The 14,801-nt window shown below is 36.6% G+C and overlaps 1 protein-coding gene across 1 annotated transcript in view; it reads left to right on the forward strand.

Annotated features, from left to right (window-relative positions):
* CFAP47 (cilia and flagella associated protein 47) overlaps nucleotides 1-14,801 on the forward strand; it is a 270,533-nt gene that overhangs the window by 199,818 nt on the left and 55,914 nt on the right. Inside the window, exon 57 of the mRNA XM_042035463.1 lies at nucleotides 6,223-6,318. Within this exon, the coding sequence (XP_041891397.1) occupies nucleotides 6,223-6,318 (96 nt within the window). The remainder of the gene's footprint in view (nucleotides 1-6,222; nucleotides 6,319-14,801) is intronic.

Genomic DNA, 14,801 nt, shown 5'->3' on the forward strand with positions numbered 1-14,801 from the left:
TTCTAAATCCCACATTCTCTTTGATGACTAAAATTTACTCAAAGAGGAAATTTCACTTTTAGTGCATCAGAAGGCTTTAAAAGGTTCTCTGAATCTCCACCTACCGAAACATAACACTGTAGGTAGCACCAGAAAATTGGTGCCAAAGCATGTCCTGGCATCTACAAATAACAAAACCTGAAGATAAACCTCCCAGTTTTATCTTCATAAATAAATAAACATAAGAGAAATAGCAAAAACCAAAACCATAGGAGAACAGTGAATCAAACCTCTTCAAAGGTATGTTTTAAGCCATGTTTACACACTCATACTGTGATTTGGGGTTTGTGGCACATAGAATAAGTGAAGAAATGTCTTTTAAAAACTGTAGATTGGTGTTTATTTTTGTCTTGAACTCAAGCTTTTTAATCCTACCTTCTGAATATGAATTAGAAATAAAGAAATACAGCTTTGTCCACATATGCAGTTCTTTTATGGGGGATCTTGGAAATATGTTTACCTAAAAGGTGCCTGGCCAAAAGCATCTTGGTCTCATGACTAAACAGTCTGAACTTCTGCTGGCCAATTTTTTTTTTTTTGTCAGACTTCAGTGCAGTTTCCCATATTAACTGCTGAAATATTTCCATTCACAACTGTCACAAAATAGAGTTCAATTTGTAAATTATTAGACCAGTTCTGAATTTCTCTTGATGTTCTCTTCTGGCAAAGGAAGTAACAGCATGCAGAGGATTCTCTGCTTACAAGCTAAGTGAATCATGGCCAGGATCTTGGGGACAGTCAGAGTTCACCTGCTGAGCAGGGTACCTGGCAGAGAGGGGATCCTGGCATTAAGAGGAACAGAGTCTTGTCCAGCTTCCTACTTATCTGGCATCTGGGTGTCTTTAAGTGACAAGGAGCACTGCAGATAGGCCCTGCACAGGGCTGTTGATGCAGGAGGTGGCATTCAGTGCATGTACACAAGGCTCCAAAGTGCTGCTCATAGTAGAAAAGGAAGCATAAATGTTGACTGCACACCACAGGAGCTGCTCTTGGGCAATCATTTTGATTGTGCAGTCATTACTTCTGTAATCCAGGTGGCAGCTGCAACTCTGGTCTGAGGCTATCAGGAATTCCTGAGGTTTCTCCCTGGCACTGCAGTATGAATGGCAAGAGCCAGTTAGATGTGTGCTGTGGTAGGTGAACTTCCTGGTTTGAGAGGGAAATGGGCAGCCTGTAGGGGAGGGACAGGCTGTGGACTTCTTAGAGCAGCTGGATGTATTCAGATCAACAAATCCAGATAAAATTCATAATGTAATAAAACAGTTGGCCAAAATGGTTGTGAGGCTGTTGTTTCCTATGAAAATTCATGCTGATCAGATGTTTCTGTTGACTGGGAAAAGGCTTTGTTGTTTTCCCCTTTGAAAAGTGGTAGAAGGAAGGCTAAAGGATCAGTAGGATAATCAGCCTCACCTGAAGCCCTGGTGGGGTCATTGGACACTTTTTGCATTGGACACCTTTTGCAGTGTGGGTAGCCCATGATTAGCACATTCTCTTACAGTCCATGTCCAAGCCCATGAAGGTCAAGAAGGTAATCAGGACTAGTCAAATGGATTTCTTAAGTGCAAATCATGATTGACAAATGTGATTGCCTTCTATAAGGAAATGAGTGATTATGCAAATAAAGGAGGAGCAGTGAATGTAATATACTATGATTTATTAGGACTTTTGTCAGTGTATCCTGTAACATTCTTGTTTGGAAGCTGAGGAAGTCTAGGCTTGGTGAATGACTGCTGAGTGGATTGGAAACTTGGCTGAACTATTGGTCTCAAATGATAGTGATCAACATCTTGACATTCAGCTGCTGGCTGGTAATGATTGTTGCACCCCAGGGGTCAGCGTTGGGGCCCATATTATTCAAGACCTGTATTAACGACATGGATGATGACAGAGATTGCAATGTAAATTAGGGAAAGGGACTGACATGATGGATGGTGAGCTTCAGTCCAGAGTTGCCTTGATAAATTGTTGGTGTACCTCAGTTTTGAATTGCTTTGTTCATCAACTCATCATTCTTGGAACAGCTGAAGACAGAATGAACTTTCATATTATTAGTAATGCAATTTTCTTGCTCAAATGTTAACCCTTTATATTTTCCCCTCACTCCATATACCCTGTGTCCTTACCTTGGGCCAGACAGTGTGAATTAGAAGTGCTGTGAATTACTAGCTGTGCAACCCACTCTACTTGACCAGGAAATAACTGGTTGTATAAATTTTGCAGTGTAGGTGTGTATTATGTCTGTGGTATAAAGGTTCCTATTGCATCCCATGAATGCAGCATGCTTTATTCTAGTGGAAAGTGCAAGCTGGGATTCTGATTTGTACAACAACAAGAGCAATTAAGAGATGCAAACTGCTTGTCTTATTGAGAGTAAATCTCGTGCCAGACAGAACAGTTTAGTAGTCCAATACTATTAGGTATTATTTGTAAGAATGGTAATCCAGTGTGCTGTTCACCAAATAGTGGAGAAGAATAATCAAACTTATCTTTGATGCAACTTCATGGGAAATTATTTATAGAGCTTAAATATTGTAACTAAAGCGTAGTAGATTGTGAAATTCTGAGAAACAGGAGAAACCATGTTGTTTAATTGTTTTAGTGAAAACAGTTATTGTTCTAACAATAGAGCATTTACTTGTCCCAGGAACAGTGACAGAGACAGAAGCATCCAGCTTAGACAGTGAATGACTGATGTTTGTTTTTATGCCTCAGAAGTTTTCAGTCTTCATTTTTCTTTACCCATCAGTAGGCCTGATATGATGATGATCTAATGTTTCTGTGATCTGTGGAATTACAAAAGGTTTTCTTTGAAAAAAAAGAATTATACTGAAGTCTTTATGAAAGGAAAATCATACCTGTCCTTTAAAATCTATCTTGAATTTGTTAATCAGATTAATTATAATGTTAATTTTCTAATTCAGTTGCTCTTGGTGACCTGTACATAAAATTTGCTTTATTTTAACCATAACAAGACAGTTGATTTAGGCATTCAAGCTGTATTTAGATATTGGTTGTTCTGTGATTTGCTTTGTGTAGGAATACTTACTGGAATTCTTATTTCCATCATTCCAGGGGAAGAGAAATCTAGTCTTATAAGCAAAGTCATGTATGCACAAGTGCAGTTTAGCATTCCTGGCCTTACATATCCTGAGAAATAATTTGTCAGGTTATTGCTGATGTTTCTGGAGGCCAGAGAGAGGGTAGAGTGGGGAAGTCAACAGAAGGCAGCAACTCATAAGTCAGAGTGACATGCCTGACTGATCTTGATTTTTAGAAATTGTGTTTTAGACCATGTGCCCCTTCTTAAGAGAAAATAGGGCATCTCAATTAAAGTGTACAAACAATAAACATCAACATTTATAGATTTACTTGATGCTTTAAAGAAAATTACACAAGTTATCTGTATCTTGCTTTCAAGTAACATTCCATAGGCAGTTTCTGCCCTAGATAGATGTGAAATTATGTTTAGCACTGCAGAGTCCAGGAATTAAAATAGACATTAATTGGGAAATGTTATATCAGGACCATTTCTGAAGCTTTCATTTGCATTTCTGAAGCTTTGTCAAACCCAAGAGCATTACTCCTCAGAAATGTTTCTTTCTCTGAATTTTGACTGCTGTTGTGGCACAAACAGTCCTCTATTTGGGGTAATTATAGAGCAAGTAAAACTACTGCTACTACCCTGGACCTCTTAAAATGAGGTATTTTATTGTTGAATTTAATACCAGTAAGTTTGCTTCCTAGGATTTAGACACTTGGGTAGTTAAATGTGCAGCTCTTATTCTCATAGGCATTCATAGCTACATTAAGAATAGTCATGTGAGTAATGTTTATTTGACAGCAGGTGATTTTCCCCAATATGAGCCAATGACCAGAACTACAGAGTATGCAAACTCTTGCCACAGATGGTTTAGCAACCATTTGTACTAGTTCAGCTGTTTCAGGTTGAATGATCCTGCTCTTCTGTAAATACCACTATATAGTATTTCTAGTAAGAGTTTTTGGAAGCAACAAAAATGATACAAATAATTCAAACTGCTAAAATCTCCAGTGTAAACCAGAGCCCACAGAGTTAACCTGAATAAGAATTTTCCTCAAGTATTAGTGCTTTATTTCAGTCAATGTGGGTAATTTAATTTCAAAATTTCAGTGGGCCAAATATATAGTTCAAGAAAAAGTTGCAACAGCTTTTATAGAGGATATTTGTTTCAAAGTGTGAAGGGCTGTGCTCAAAGAAAAGATTAAAGCTACAGCAGTAATTAGGAATTGGATAAGGGAGGTGAATTGGTTCCTCTGGAATCCAGTGTTACCTGCAGTAGCAAAATTGATATCTGTGGCAGTATATAAGATTGCTTATTAAAACTTACCTTATGTCCAAGATAAGGCTGCATGCACAGTAGCTTGGCTGTGTCTTTTTCCATTCAAAGATTTCCAAATTAGAATTGGCACTTTTTAAATGTACTTTGAAAAATATTTTCAAACTACTTTCTGTGACTTTATGCAATTGAACTAAGTACTCAAAGGCAAATCTGCTACTTGGTCATTTTTCTTTCAGGGAAAATATATTGGACTAAGTATTATTGCATATATATGTGTGCCAGTGTTAAAATGAAATAGTAAAGATGTGAAGAAATACTATTTTCAGTCATCTAATCAATTTAGAATAAAAGTGCTAACATCACTTTGTGCTGATTCTGAAACAATTCAAATCATTATTTTAGCTACCAGTTAAAATAAGTCCAACTCTGAATTGATAAATGCAATTTTGAAGCATCATGAAGCATAACCTAGTGCCTTTAATTTCATACAGTGAAGCTATTTTTCAGATAAAGAAATATCTCTGGAGATTAGTTAGCTAATTGTGTGAAAATTACTTTTTAGCTGAATAGGTAGAAGCATATAAGCTAAAAATAAATACCATATATTTTAAAGTTGAGAAAACTCTTCTAGTAGGGGAAATTTACAGTATTAAGCTTATTAGCATCCTGGAAAAAATATAGAAAATAATTCCTTCAGAATAAATAGCATTATAGAGGAAGATTTCACTATAGCCATGCTTTTGCCACTGCAGTCTATCAGTTCAAGAAAGGAGATGATACAGTTTTTTTATTGATATATTAAAATGAGTGTGTTGGCTTTTCTTTTACACCCATCTTTTAATATTTGGAAAGGGCCCTTCAATTCTTTTTGTATTTCCTCATAGGTTGCAGGTCTTATTTTGAACCTCTAAGCTGGCTTCTGATACCCAGAACTTTGTTCGTGAGATGAAATAATTTTGAGGCTGTTTCTCAAACAGAAGCAAGAAGTTTGATAGTGCCAAGAGAGCTGTTCTTTGCCTTCCTGAACATCTTTGATCATTATTCTGTTTCTTAAAGCTATCTTAACTTAGTTCCATAAGCCCAAATGACAGTCTTCCCTGGATGTTAGATGAGTTCTGTGTATCCCATCTTCCTGTCAGCCGTTCATCATTCAGTGTTACCACACTTTAATATGGCATATTATACAGATATAGTCTATCTATTGGCCTCAGGTTCTTGGAGTTAGCTGCTAGACATATTTCTTACAAGGAATTTCCTTTGGCTGCTTGAACAGTTCCAAGACCTGTTTATAGAATTGGACTTCAAACCAGTTTTTCCTGTCTCATTTTTCATTTATCCACAGCATTGACAGTAATCAGTGAAACAATCTAAATCATGTCTAAATCCTCTGTCTTTATGAAGTGATCTGTTGGTTGATCCAGTAACTTTCCAACAAGAAAGCAATTCTTGTCTGCAGCTGTGTCAGTGCTGCTGGTCCTGAACCTGTGTATCTTATATTTCATGTCACCATCGGCTTTCACTGCTACCTGATTTTTAATTTAGGAAACAGTTTATTTTTTTAATCTCTAGATGTTATTTAACTGAAAACATTTTAAACTTTGGTTTTTCTTGATACTGTGTTATTTCATTTCAATTCTATTTAAAAGATACCCATATTCTATCTATACTTTTTTACAATGAGGAGAATACTGAGAAGACCTTTAATAAAAGCAGGGGAAAAGGGGTCCATGTGTTCCCACTCAAGAATGTATTTTTTGAAACCCCTGTCTGTGAAGCTGTTTTATTAGGGAAATGGTTCCATCAATTTTGAATTCTAAATGAGCTTCCAAAAATAATTTTTAATTTTTTTTTTTTTTTTTTTTAGATGAGGAGCTGTTGAGTCAGCATCTGAGTGCATCTGTCCTGTCCCAGTCCACCACTAAGGAATCTGTTTTTCAACTTCTGTTTAAACATCCACAAGGTATGTAACTCCTTAACCCTTAAAATACATTTAAACTATTAATGTTACTTATTTTATCAACTTAACCTGCAACAAGTCACAGTTTCCTAAAACATGAAGTACTAGAGTGAAAAAATATGTAATTGCTAAGAAAATTATTTTTAAAATAATTTTTTTGTTGTTTGAAGGACTGGTTAAGAAGAAAAAGAAGAGGAAAGAAATTCCAAAAATCAATGAATTAGACATTTGTAACTACTTTTACTTTTTACTGAATTAACAGAAAACAAAAAAGAAAATTGACTTCTCAATTATTTCATTCTAGATACAGTTATGTTTCTCTTCAACCTTATCAGTCATTTAAACTTGTTTTTGGTTTTTTTTCGGGGGTGGGGGGTGATTATTTATTTTTTGGTTTCATTTATTTGTTGTTTGTCTCAGTTTTTATAAGATAGTTTTTTAGTTGGAAAGTACTATTTCCTGTATTTTCTTATGAAAATTTTCCCAGACACTATAGACCTGAACTATGGAAAGAATTAAACTTCTTGGTTTAATTTCCTGAATTAAATTTTAGGTAGCATTGCTGGTCCTATCTGATCTAAGATGAGATATGAAAGGAATGAATTGCCTTTAGCGCTGTAATTTTACCAAAATTTATTTATTATTTGTATGTGATAATTGATTTATTTGATTTATCTGGTGTTATGATAAGGCTTGGATTATCATAGAAATAGCATATTTCAGTAATTTCAAACTATTCATTGCTGAAGTATAGAAGATAAGTAGATTTCTTTACCTATTTTAAAAATTTTTCTTCTAATTATTTCCATTGATTACTTCTTAGAAGTGCTTTGCAATTTCAGAACACACAGTTAAATTATTCATATCTTCAATTATTTACCAAAGACATTAATTTTCTTCGCTTATACCCCCACAAATATGTGTGAGCATCTCTTTCATGTGAAGATAGATATCAGAATAAGCCATACCATTTTCTGTGAAGAAATAGTGTCTATCTCACATTAAAGACCTGGTTTAGAAATATGACATGAGGATCACTTGTTTACAATTTCATTCAAAAAAATTTGCCATGTACTATGGTTTTCCTGTAGGTGTACTTGACAGATCTTTATTTTGTAAAGGATATTGCAGACCTTACTGTTCCCAGCAAGGAACTATTTTTGTTTTCTCTTCTGGGAGCTCACTATGCCTCAAAACATTTCTAGGTGATACAGAAAGAAGGATTTAGAAGAAAAGGAGGTGTAAGAATTGATCTGGATGTCATGTCATTTTCTATATATCCATTTCTCATGGTTTCACTCCAGGCAGCCACTCACTCACTCCCCCACCAGCAGGACCAGGGAGAGAACTGGAAGGATAAAAGGTGGAAAACTTGTGGGCTGAGATAAAGACAGTTTAATAGGGAAAGCAAAAGCCTTGCAGACAAGCAAAGCAAAACAAGCAATTCATTCACTGCTTCCCATGGCTGGGCAGGTGTTTGGCCACCTCCAGGAGAGCAGGGCTCCATCACGTGTATCAGTGACTTGGGCAGACAAACACCATCACTCCAAACGTCCCCTCTTTCCTCCCCCAACTTTATACACTGATCCAGGATGTCACATGGTCTGGAATATCCCTTTGGCCAGTTTGGGTCACCCATCCTGGCTGTGTCTCCTCCCAACCTCCCATGCACACCATGTGTACATGCCACACCAGTGTGGCAGTAGGACAAGCAGGAAAGGCCTTGGCTCTGTGTAAGCCCTGCTCAGCAATAACAAAAACATCCCTATATTATCATCACTGTCTTCAGCACAAATCCAAAACACTGCCCCATACCAGCCACTGGGAAAAAAATTAATCCTACCCCAGCCAAAACCAGCACAACATTTTACACAGATATATAAAGGCTGTAACTTTTGCCATGACCTTATATATATTTTTTTTCCACAGAAGCAGTGGTGAACTGCCCAAAAACAATCTAATTTATGTACACAGTAAAACTGAAAGTGCAATCACTTCACAGAAGTATCTTTAAAAGTTGTACTTTTTCCTCATATTTTATGTCTGAAATATCTTACTGATGTGATCAGAAGTGAAGATCAGATTAGATGCAGGTGTTACTGCTTACCATTATTCCCTATACAAAAGAAACAATACTTTGAAAATGTGTTGTAACTAAATATTATTCTTGATAGACTTGCTGCAATATGATTGCTAGGTCATTTTATGAGCAGCATTCATGCTTATGGAAAAACTGTGCTTGTTGCTAATTAATTACTTGTTTTTTCCTCACTCACTCTAAAAACTGAGGGTAGAAATTCAAAAATAGTGAGATAGTCTGAGAGTCTAGGAGTCATTTTTTCATCATCCTTTCACAAGAATCCAAAATACTATCCATGCTATGAAATTGTTACTCATAGCAGAGTATCCTTTTTCCCTGCCCTGGCTTCCCAGTAACACAAGCTATGTTACTTCAGTAACAGTCCTCATAGTGAAGGTGTGATCTCATTTTGCACTCAACCTCCAGTGACTGCATTTTATGGCTTAGCTGCTGTTCTGGGTGGTCAATAAGCCTCTCTGTTGTAACCACTTGGTGCAGCATCAAACAGGAACAGTAAACAGGGCAGTTGGTTGAACCTGCTTTTTAGATACTTCTCTCTATATTTCAGCACAAGTTTTATATTTTAAAACTTCTGTATTTTAAGCTGCCATGTCACTTGTATCATGTTTATCTCTTTTCCCATGGAGAAGTCCATGATTAACTCTTTAATTTTTCCTTCTAACTTTGATTTCGTGTAAAATAAATGTATTTATTAACTTTACTGAGCACTTAGGAAGGAAAGATGAAATATATTTGATAAATGTATTTAATGTTAATGAGACATTTTCCAAAAAGCTGCCTGCAGTTTAAAACCAGTTGATGGCAATCAAATTTGAGATACTAAAATTCTGTGTGTGCTCTTTGGAAGCATGTCACTATTACAGTTTCATATTTTATTCAACATTCTTTGAGAAGGAATTTTAGCATACTTTTTCTGTCATGTACAGTCCACTGTGATTACAGATAATTTGGCTTTTAAACTAATTTCACCTAAGAAATGGCATAATTTTTTTTCAGGTCCTCAGGCTATTTCCCTAAAATATTAGGTTTCAAGATTTGCTTCTTGAATTCTATATTTATTTGCATCTGCTTTTTTCTTTCAGTAATTTTGCATGCACAGTCTGTTTTTTCTTATTATTGCTTTCAAAGACTGAAAAAACAAAACTAACATACTTGTTTGCCCTGGTTGTCCTTAGTTCCTCTGTCTCTGTTTCTTTTATAATGCTTCCATTATCTCAAAATGACTTGAAGAGCCAGAAAAAAGGAAAAAAAAATAAAGAGCTGTGAGAAATACTTCTCCATTCTAGCAGACTATTTTGAAAACGTGTTGGAAAATACGAAGTTTTCTTTCCTCTTTCATGTTTTAAATGCATTTTATGACCAGGATTTGTTCACTCACAACAAGCAGAAATAATTTTACAATTTCTAACTTCCATCAGAGGTTCTGCTGAAGTCAACCATCAGTGGCTCCAGCTGGTAGTTCCTCAAGCTGAGGGTACATTGAGCTCTCAGGACTGCAGCTCGTCTTTTCCTTCTACTCTACTATTTCTTGGTTTTGGGAAGAGGCACATTATGCTAGATCAGGTTGCCTTTAACATCTCAGTGTTTTTATACCTGACTACTTCTTCTGTCCCTGCTCCTGAGGTGCTGTTAGGGCTGGCTTTGTGAGAAGGTCCAGGATTAACTCCAGGGTCAATTCAGTGCACAAAGTCAGGCTTAACTTTAGTTGCTATGTTGCTGTGAATATAGAACAGAGGCTGGCTGATTGGAGATCAGATGCATCTAGATGGGGAATTACTGGCTGTTGGATACCTAGTAGAAAAATTTATGGTCCATGTGTCATCAGCACCAGTCTGTCAGAGAAAGATTTACTGTCAGGCCAGATCCTGTTGTAGACTGGTGATTCTCCCTGGCTGTTGGAGGTCCCATGGAGTTGGTGGACATTCAGCCAGGAGCTTCATGAGAATATTTTATTACCATCTTCACTGGATTTGTCCTCTGAGTGAGAAACCTACCTGTCCTTCACCTTAGTGTGTGAGATTCCTTCCTCATGGGATCGCTTTTGGCGTGGGCATCTTTTGCTGTATACAGAGACTTTGCAAACAGGATTTGTGCAATTCAGAACACACAGATTTGTTTTATGGTTTGATACATGCAGTAGATAACCAGGACTAACACACTTCTAGGTTAGGTATTACCATGGTCAGTATTCCCAATGAGGCATGGGATGTATCTTTGCTGCCCAGGTCATCATTAGTCATTTGAGGATGGGTCAGCCTTTCTCTTGGAATGGGTTCATCCACAATATTGCTGGGTTTCCACCTTCTGATTCTTTGTTTTCTTTCCATATATTTTTTTATAGCTTTTCACTTCAGTACTTTCTTGCAGAGCTCTTGAGCTGTAACTACCATTCTATGTTTTAACTTTCTTAGCTATTTTCTCACACCTTACCACATTTCTCCGTAGAATCAATCCAAAGTTTTGGTACCTGCTGTACTGAGTTAGACTCTGCATCAGAAGCAGGTGAACTGCTGCTCAAAAGATTACATGTGCTTTTGAAGAAATTGCTGTTTATGCTCCCCACAAAATAGCCTTCTTGAACCTAGTCTATGCAAGACACAATGACTTCCCTTCCTGGCCCTATTTGGGTACCTGTCTGTATGACTGTTCCTTATTTAAACCTCCAGCTGGCATTTTCCCTTGTTCAGTTTTCTCTGATGTACTGTCATAGTACCTGGAAGCTTGTACAAATGTGGATTTGCTTTGTGAAAATTCCAGCAGAAAGGAGAGCTTGGGATCCCTGCCTAATTGATGCACATGGAATTTTCCTGATTGCTGAATCACCCTGGCTTGCCTCTCTCCTGTGAAACCATTCTGAAAGAGCAGTGTCCTCATGTTACAGCTGACAGAGAAACAGGCTTTTTTGGAGAGGGTGTCAGCACTCAGTCCTGGGATGTGACAGCACAAATGATGTGGTCTAAGCCATTTTTATCTCCAGAGAGGTGTGCTGACAAAATCAATGAGTTCAAGCTGGTGGCATTCCTGAGTGCTGGTTGTCTCTGCTGTCAGCATGGAAAACCTTGGAAAGCTCTCTAAAGGCACAGCGCACCTGAGGCTTTCCTCATGTAGAGAAAATCAGTAGGGAAATTTGTGTCATTTTTTAAGGCACTGGTGCCTTCTAATATAAAGAAAGATGAAGCTTAAAGATTTTTCTTTATAGTTCTTTGCAGTCTCTTCAGGCCATACATATTTTATATATGTTTATTTGGCCTGTTATATGCCTTCTTTTTACCTTTGAATTTTACTTCCTTTACAGGTTATATGCTGTAGACATCTTTATATGCATTTGTCAGGAATCCATTCTAGGGAAATAACTTGAAGTTAAGGAAGTGAAAGGCAGCACTGTAACAATACACAAAAATTCTCAGTTACTGTTCTCTTAAAACAATCCTGTGAGTTGCAGGAGTAGTACATTCCCTTGACTGTGTAAGCAATTGTTTATTTCAGCATGTTCTCCTGATGTTGCAATAGAATAGAGAAGAAAAAAGATTCAGGATGCAAATAAAAGATGGGAAGACATCAGAAATACAGATTTTGCATAGTCTCACGCAGATCCACATAAGATTTCCCATGTGGATTTATCATGAAAAACAGATTTTTGGGCTATAATTGCCTCACTGATTTTAGCTAGGCTCTACAGTAGGCTTCCTTCAGAATATCGTGATTTGTTACTGAGCATCCAGAGTACAGTACTTCAGAGCATTTAAACTATTCAAATCAGCCTCAGGGGAGGCTGTTATTTCACATTATCTTGGCCTATTTCTCTATTTAAAAGTATCTGCTCTGTTTTATAATTTGATAAGAAGTTATTGCCTTCAATAGAACTAGAAAATGAAAAGATGATTAATTTTGACTTAGAATAGCATATTGCTGCTAATCTATTTGATAACAGCTGTGGATAGACAGGATGGAGTCAGGATGTGCCCTTGAATAAGACAGAAGTGTTTAATTCCTCCCTTCTTCCTGATTCTTGCTTCTAGCCTTCACCTGTTTAGGTAATAAACCCAGTGAAAACTCCAGAGACACAGATTTGTTTCATCCTGTAAATTACTCAGTAAATCTATGTCTAGCTCTAAATTGGCTATAAAAAATTATCTGCAATCTTTTGTTTCCAGCAGCACATGCACAGTGGAGAAATTACCAACAGTATTGAGCAATTGTTTCTTGAGCACAAATTAAGAGGCTTGATTTTCTAGATGTCTGTTTTATTTCCATTTTCCCTGTCCTCCTCTGCTCTTGGAACAATGACATCTCTGTCTCCCATTAATTCATCTGTGCAAGACCCTTCCACATCCATGCTGGACCCCAAAAATACAGTGAAGACTAGGTTTCCCTCCTGCCATAAACTAGATAATTTGCTGACTGAGAACTAAAATTGTTGATTTTTCTGTAGCTTTTCTTTTTTTGTGTCTCTAAGTTTGTGTCTTCCTTGTCTATCCAGCTGTTGAGTTCTGAGAAACATTGAAGGTATGTTGGAGATGCACATGTAACCTTGCAGAGAGAGGATAAAAGACTAAAAATGAAAGAAATAACCAAAAACCCACCCCAATCCTACTGGCATTGGTATTAATAGAACGAATGTATAGAAATTTGTAACAATTACACAGATTTCTTTTTTTCTATAGAATTTTGGAATTCTTGAAAATATTCCCTTAACATTTTTAAATGAGGAGGTGGGGTGTGGGTGGGAAAGAAATTGAACCTTTTGTGTAAGAACATTTGGAGATGGAAGATCATGATAAAATTTTAAACTTTTCAAAATTAGGTCTGAGGGTTTGAGGGAAAGAAGAGCTGGTTGGTTTGAGCTGTCTTTTTTTTTTTTCTTTTTTTTTTTTCCCTGTTTGTTTTAATTACTATAATACTTTCCAGGAGAGAAAGACAACTTAAACTTACCTTATTATGTAACTGTTCAGCACACAGATTTTATTTTAAAGCATGAATCCTAGAAGGCATTCTTGAAACTGATCTTTCAACCTTGAAGTTTTATGCCTTAAGAGTGCTTGATAATTACACTGGTGAATGAATGTTCTTTTGTTCATATACTGAGTTTTTCTAGAACTTTTTTTGTCAAATGTTTTCATTGCTTTTTTTTCTTTTAGTCAATGAAAAGTATAAGACAGAAGCTAAGAGAAAGTAAAATTATATATCCATATATATATTTATGTATAGTATGCATTCAGTAGTTAAGCAACAATTTTTACCCACAGTGGTAACAGAATTCTCAATATACTGGCACACACTTTAAAGTCACTGAACCATTAAGGTTTTTCTTTTAATCAGGATTTGTCTTGCACAACATTGTGTACTTCAGCTTGATTTTAAAGGTCTTATTTCCCAAGTGTTAAGCTTTTTACATATCTATGATGGTCCCTGTTCTGACCTTTTTCTTCCTCATTCCAAGTAGCATCAAATGTTCTTAGAAATCCAGGCTCCAGTGCAGTGTGAGGGGTCACTGGGCACAGGTATTTAGAAGATAAGGATAAGACTTTTTCGCAAACCCTTGGTACTCTGTAGCTGCTATGAACAGCAGGATGTGCCTGGAGTCTCTTTTGGAATTCAGTGCAATGTAGCACAAACCCAGGTGTGTTACACAAGAGTGTCTGTTTTTTTATCTCTTATTTCTCTAAAACCCAATTACACAAGTCAAATTTATGCAATCAAATCATCCCATAATTGTCCTGCCAAACAATTAACCTGCTTCTACACATTTTCCACAGCTCTATGAATTCTTTTGTCTACCTTCTCTACTCAAGAGTTCTACAACCCTTCAACAGATACATATTTCTGTTGCTGTCTGAAAATGTTGAGTTTCTGAAATTCTGAAGTTTTGAAGTTCTGAAGTTCTGAAATTGCATGAAATCTCAATCTGAATTGCAGTCAGCAAGGAATTTAAAGGAAAGCAGGGGGGTGTTTAATTTTATCTTTTTTATTTTAGTCACAAAGTTGTCAGGACTAGTTGTTTGACTTGGTTAGGAAAGCTGTCAGAGTGTGCTGGGCATGCAGATGTGGATTTTCTCTTGGTGAAGTCTGTGTTGTCTGTACAGTTTAGCACTGTACATGATAACTAGATCCAACATTTTTTACAAGTAGCAGAAAAGATCCTGCTGAATAAGGAGGTTTAACATTTAAGGGGGTCTGTGTTCTCTCCCTTAGACATCCCATAATAAATTTTATCACAGTTAAATCATATGTTTGGCTTTGTGGTAGGGTATGTGATTAATTGAAATATTAGCTGCTAGCAGTTGGATTCACAAGTCAGATTATTCATTAGAGGGAAAGATGCATTTGGTTTGTTCAGTTCTTGGCTCAGTAGCATGTTTGAATCTGTTGAATTTCAGGTAGGTAA

The sequence above is a fragment of the Corvus kubaryi genome, unplaced genomic scaffold, assembly GCF_017639235.1.
Source record: "Corvus kubaryi isolate FWS band 111438036 unplaced genomic scaffold, C.kubaryi_AGA036_p1.0 133, whole genome shotgun sequence".
Lineage (NCBI taxonomy): Eukaryota > Metazoa > Chordata > Aves > Passeriformes > Corvidae > Corvus > Corvus kubaryi.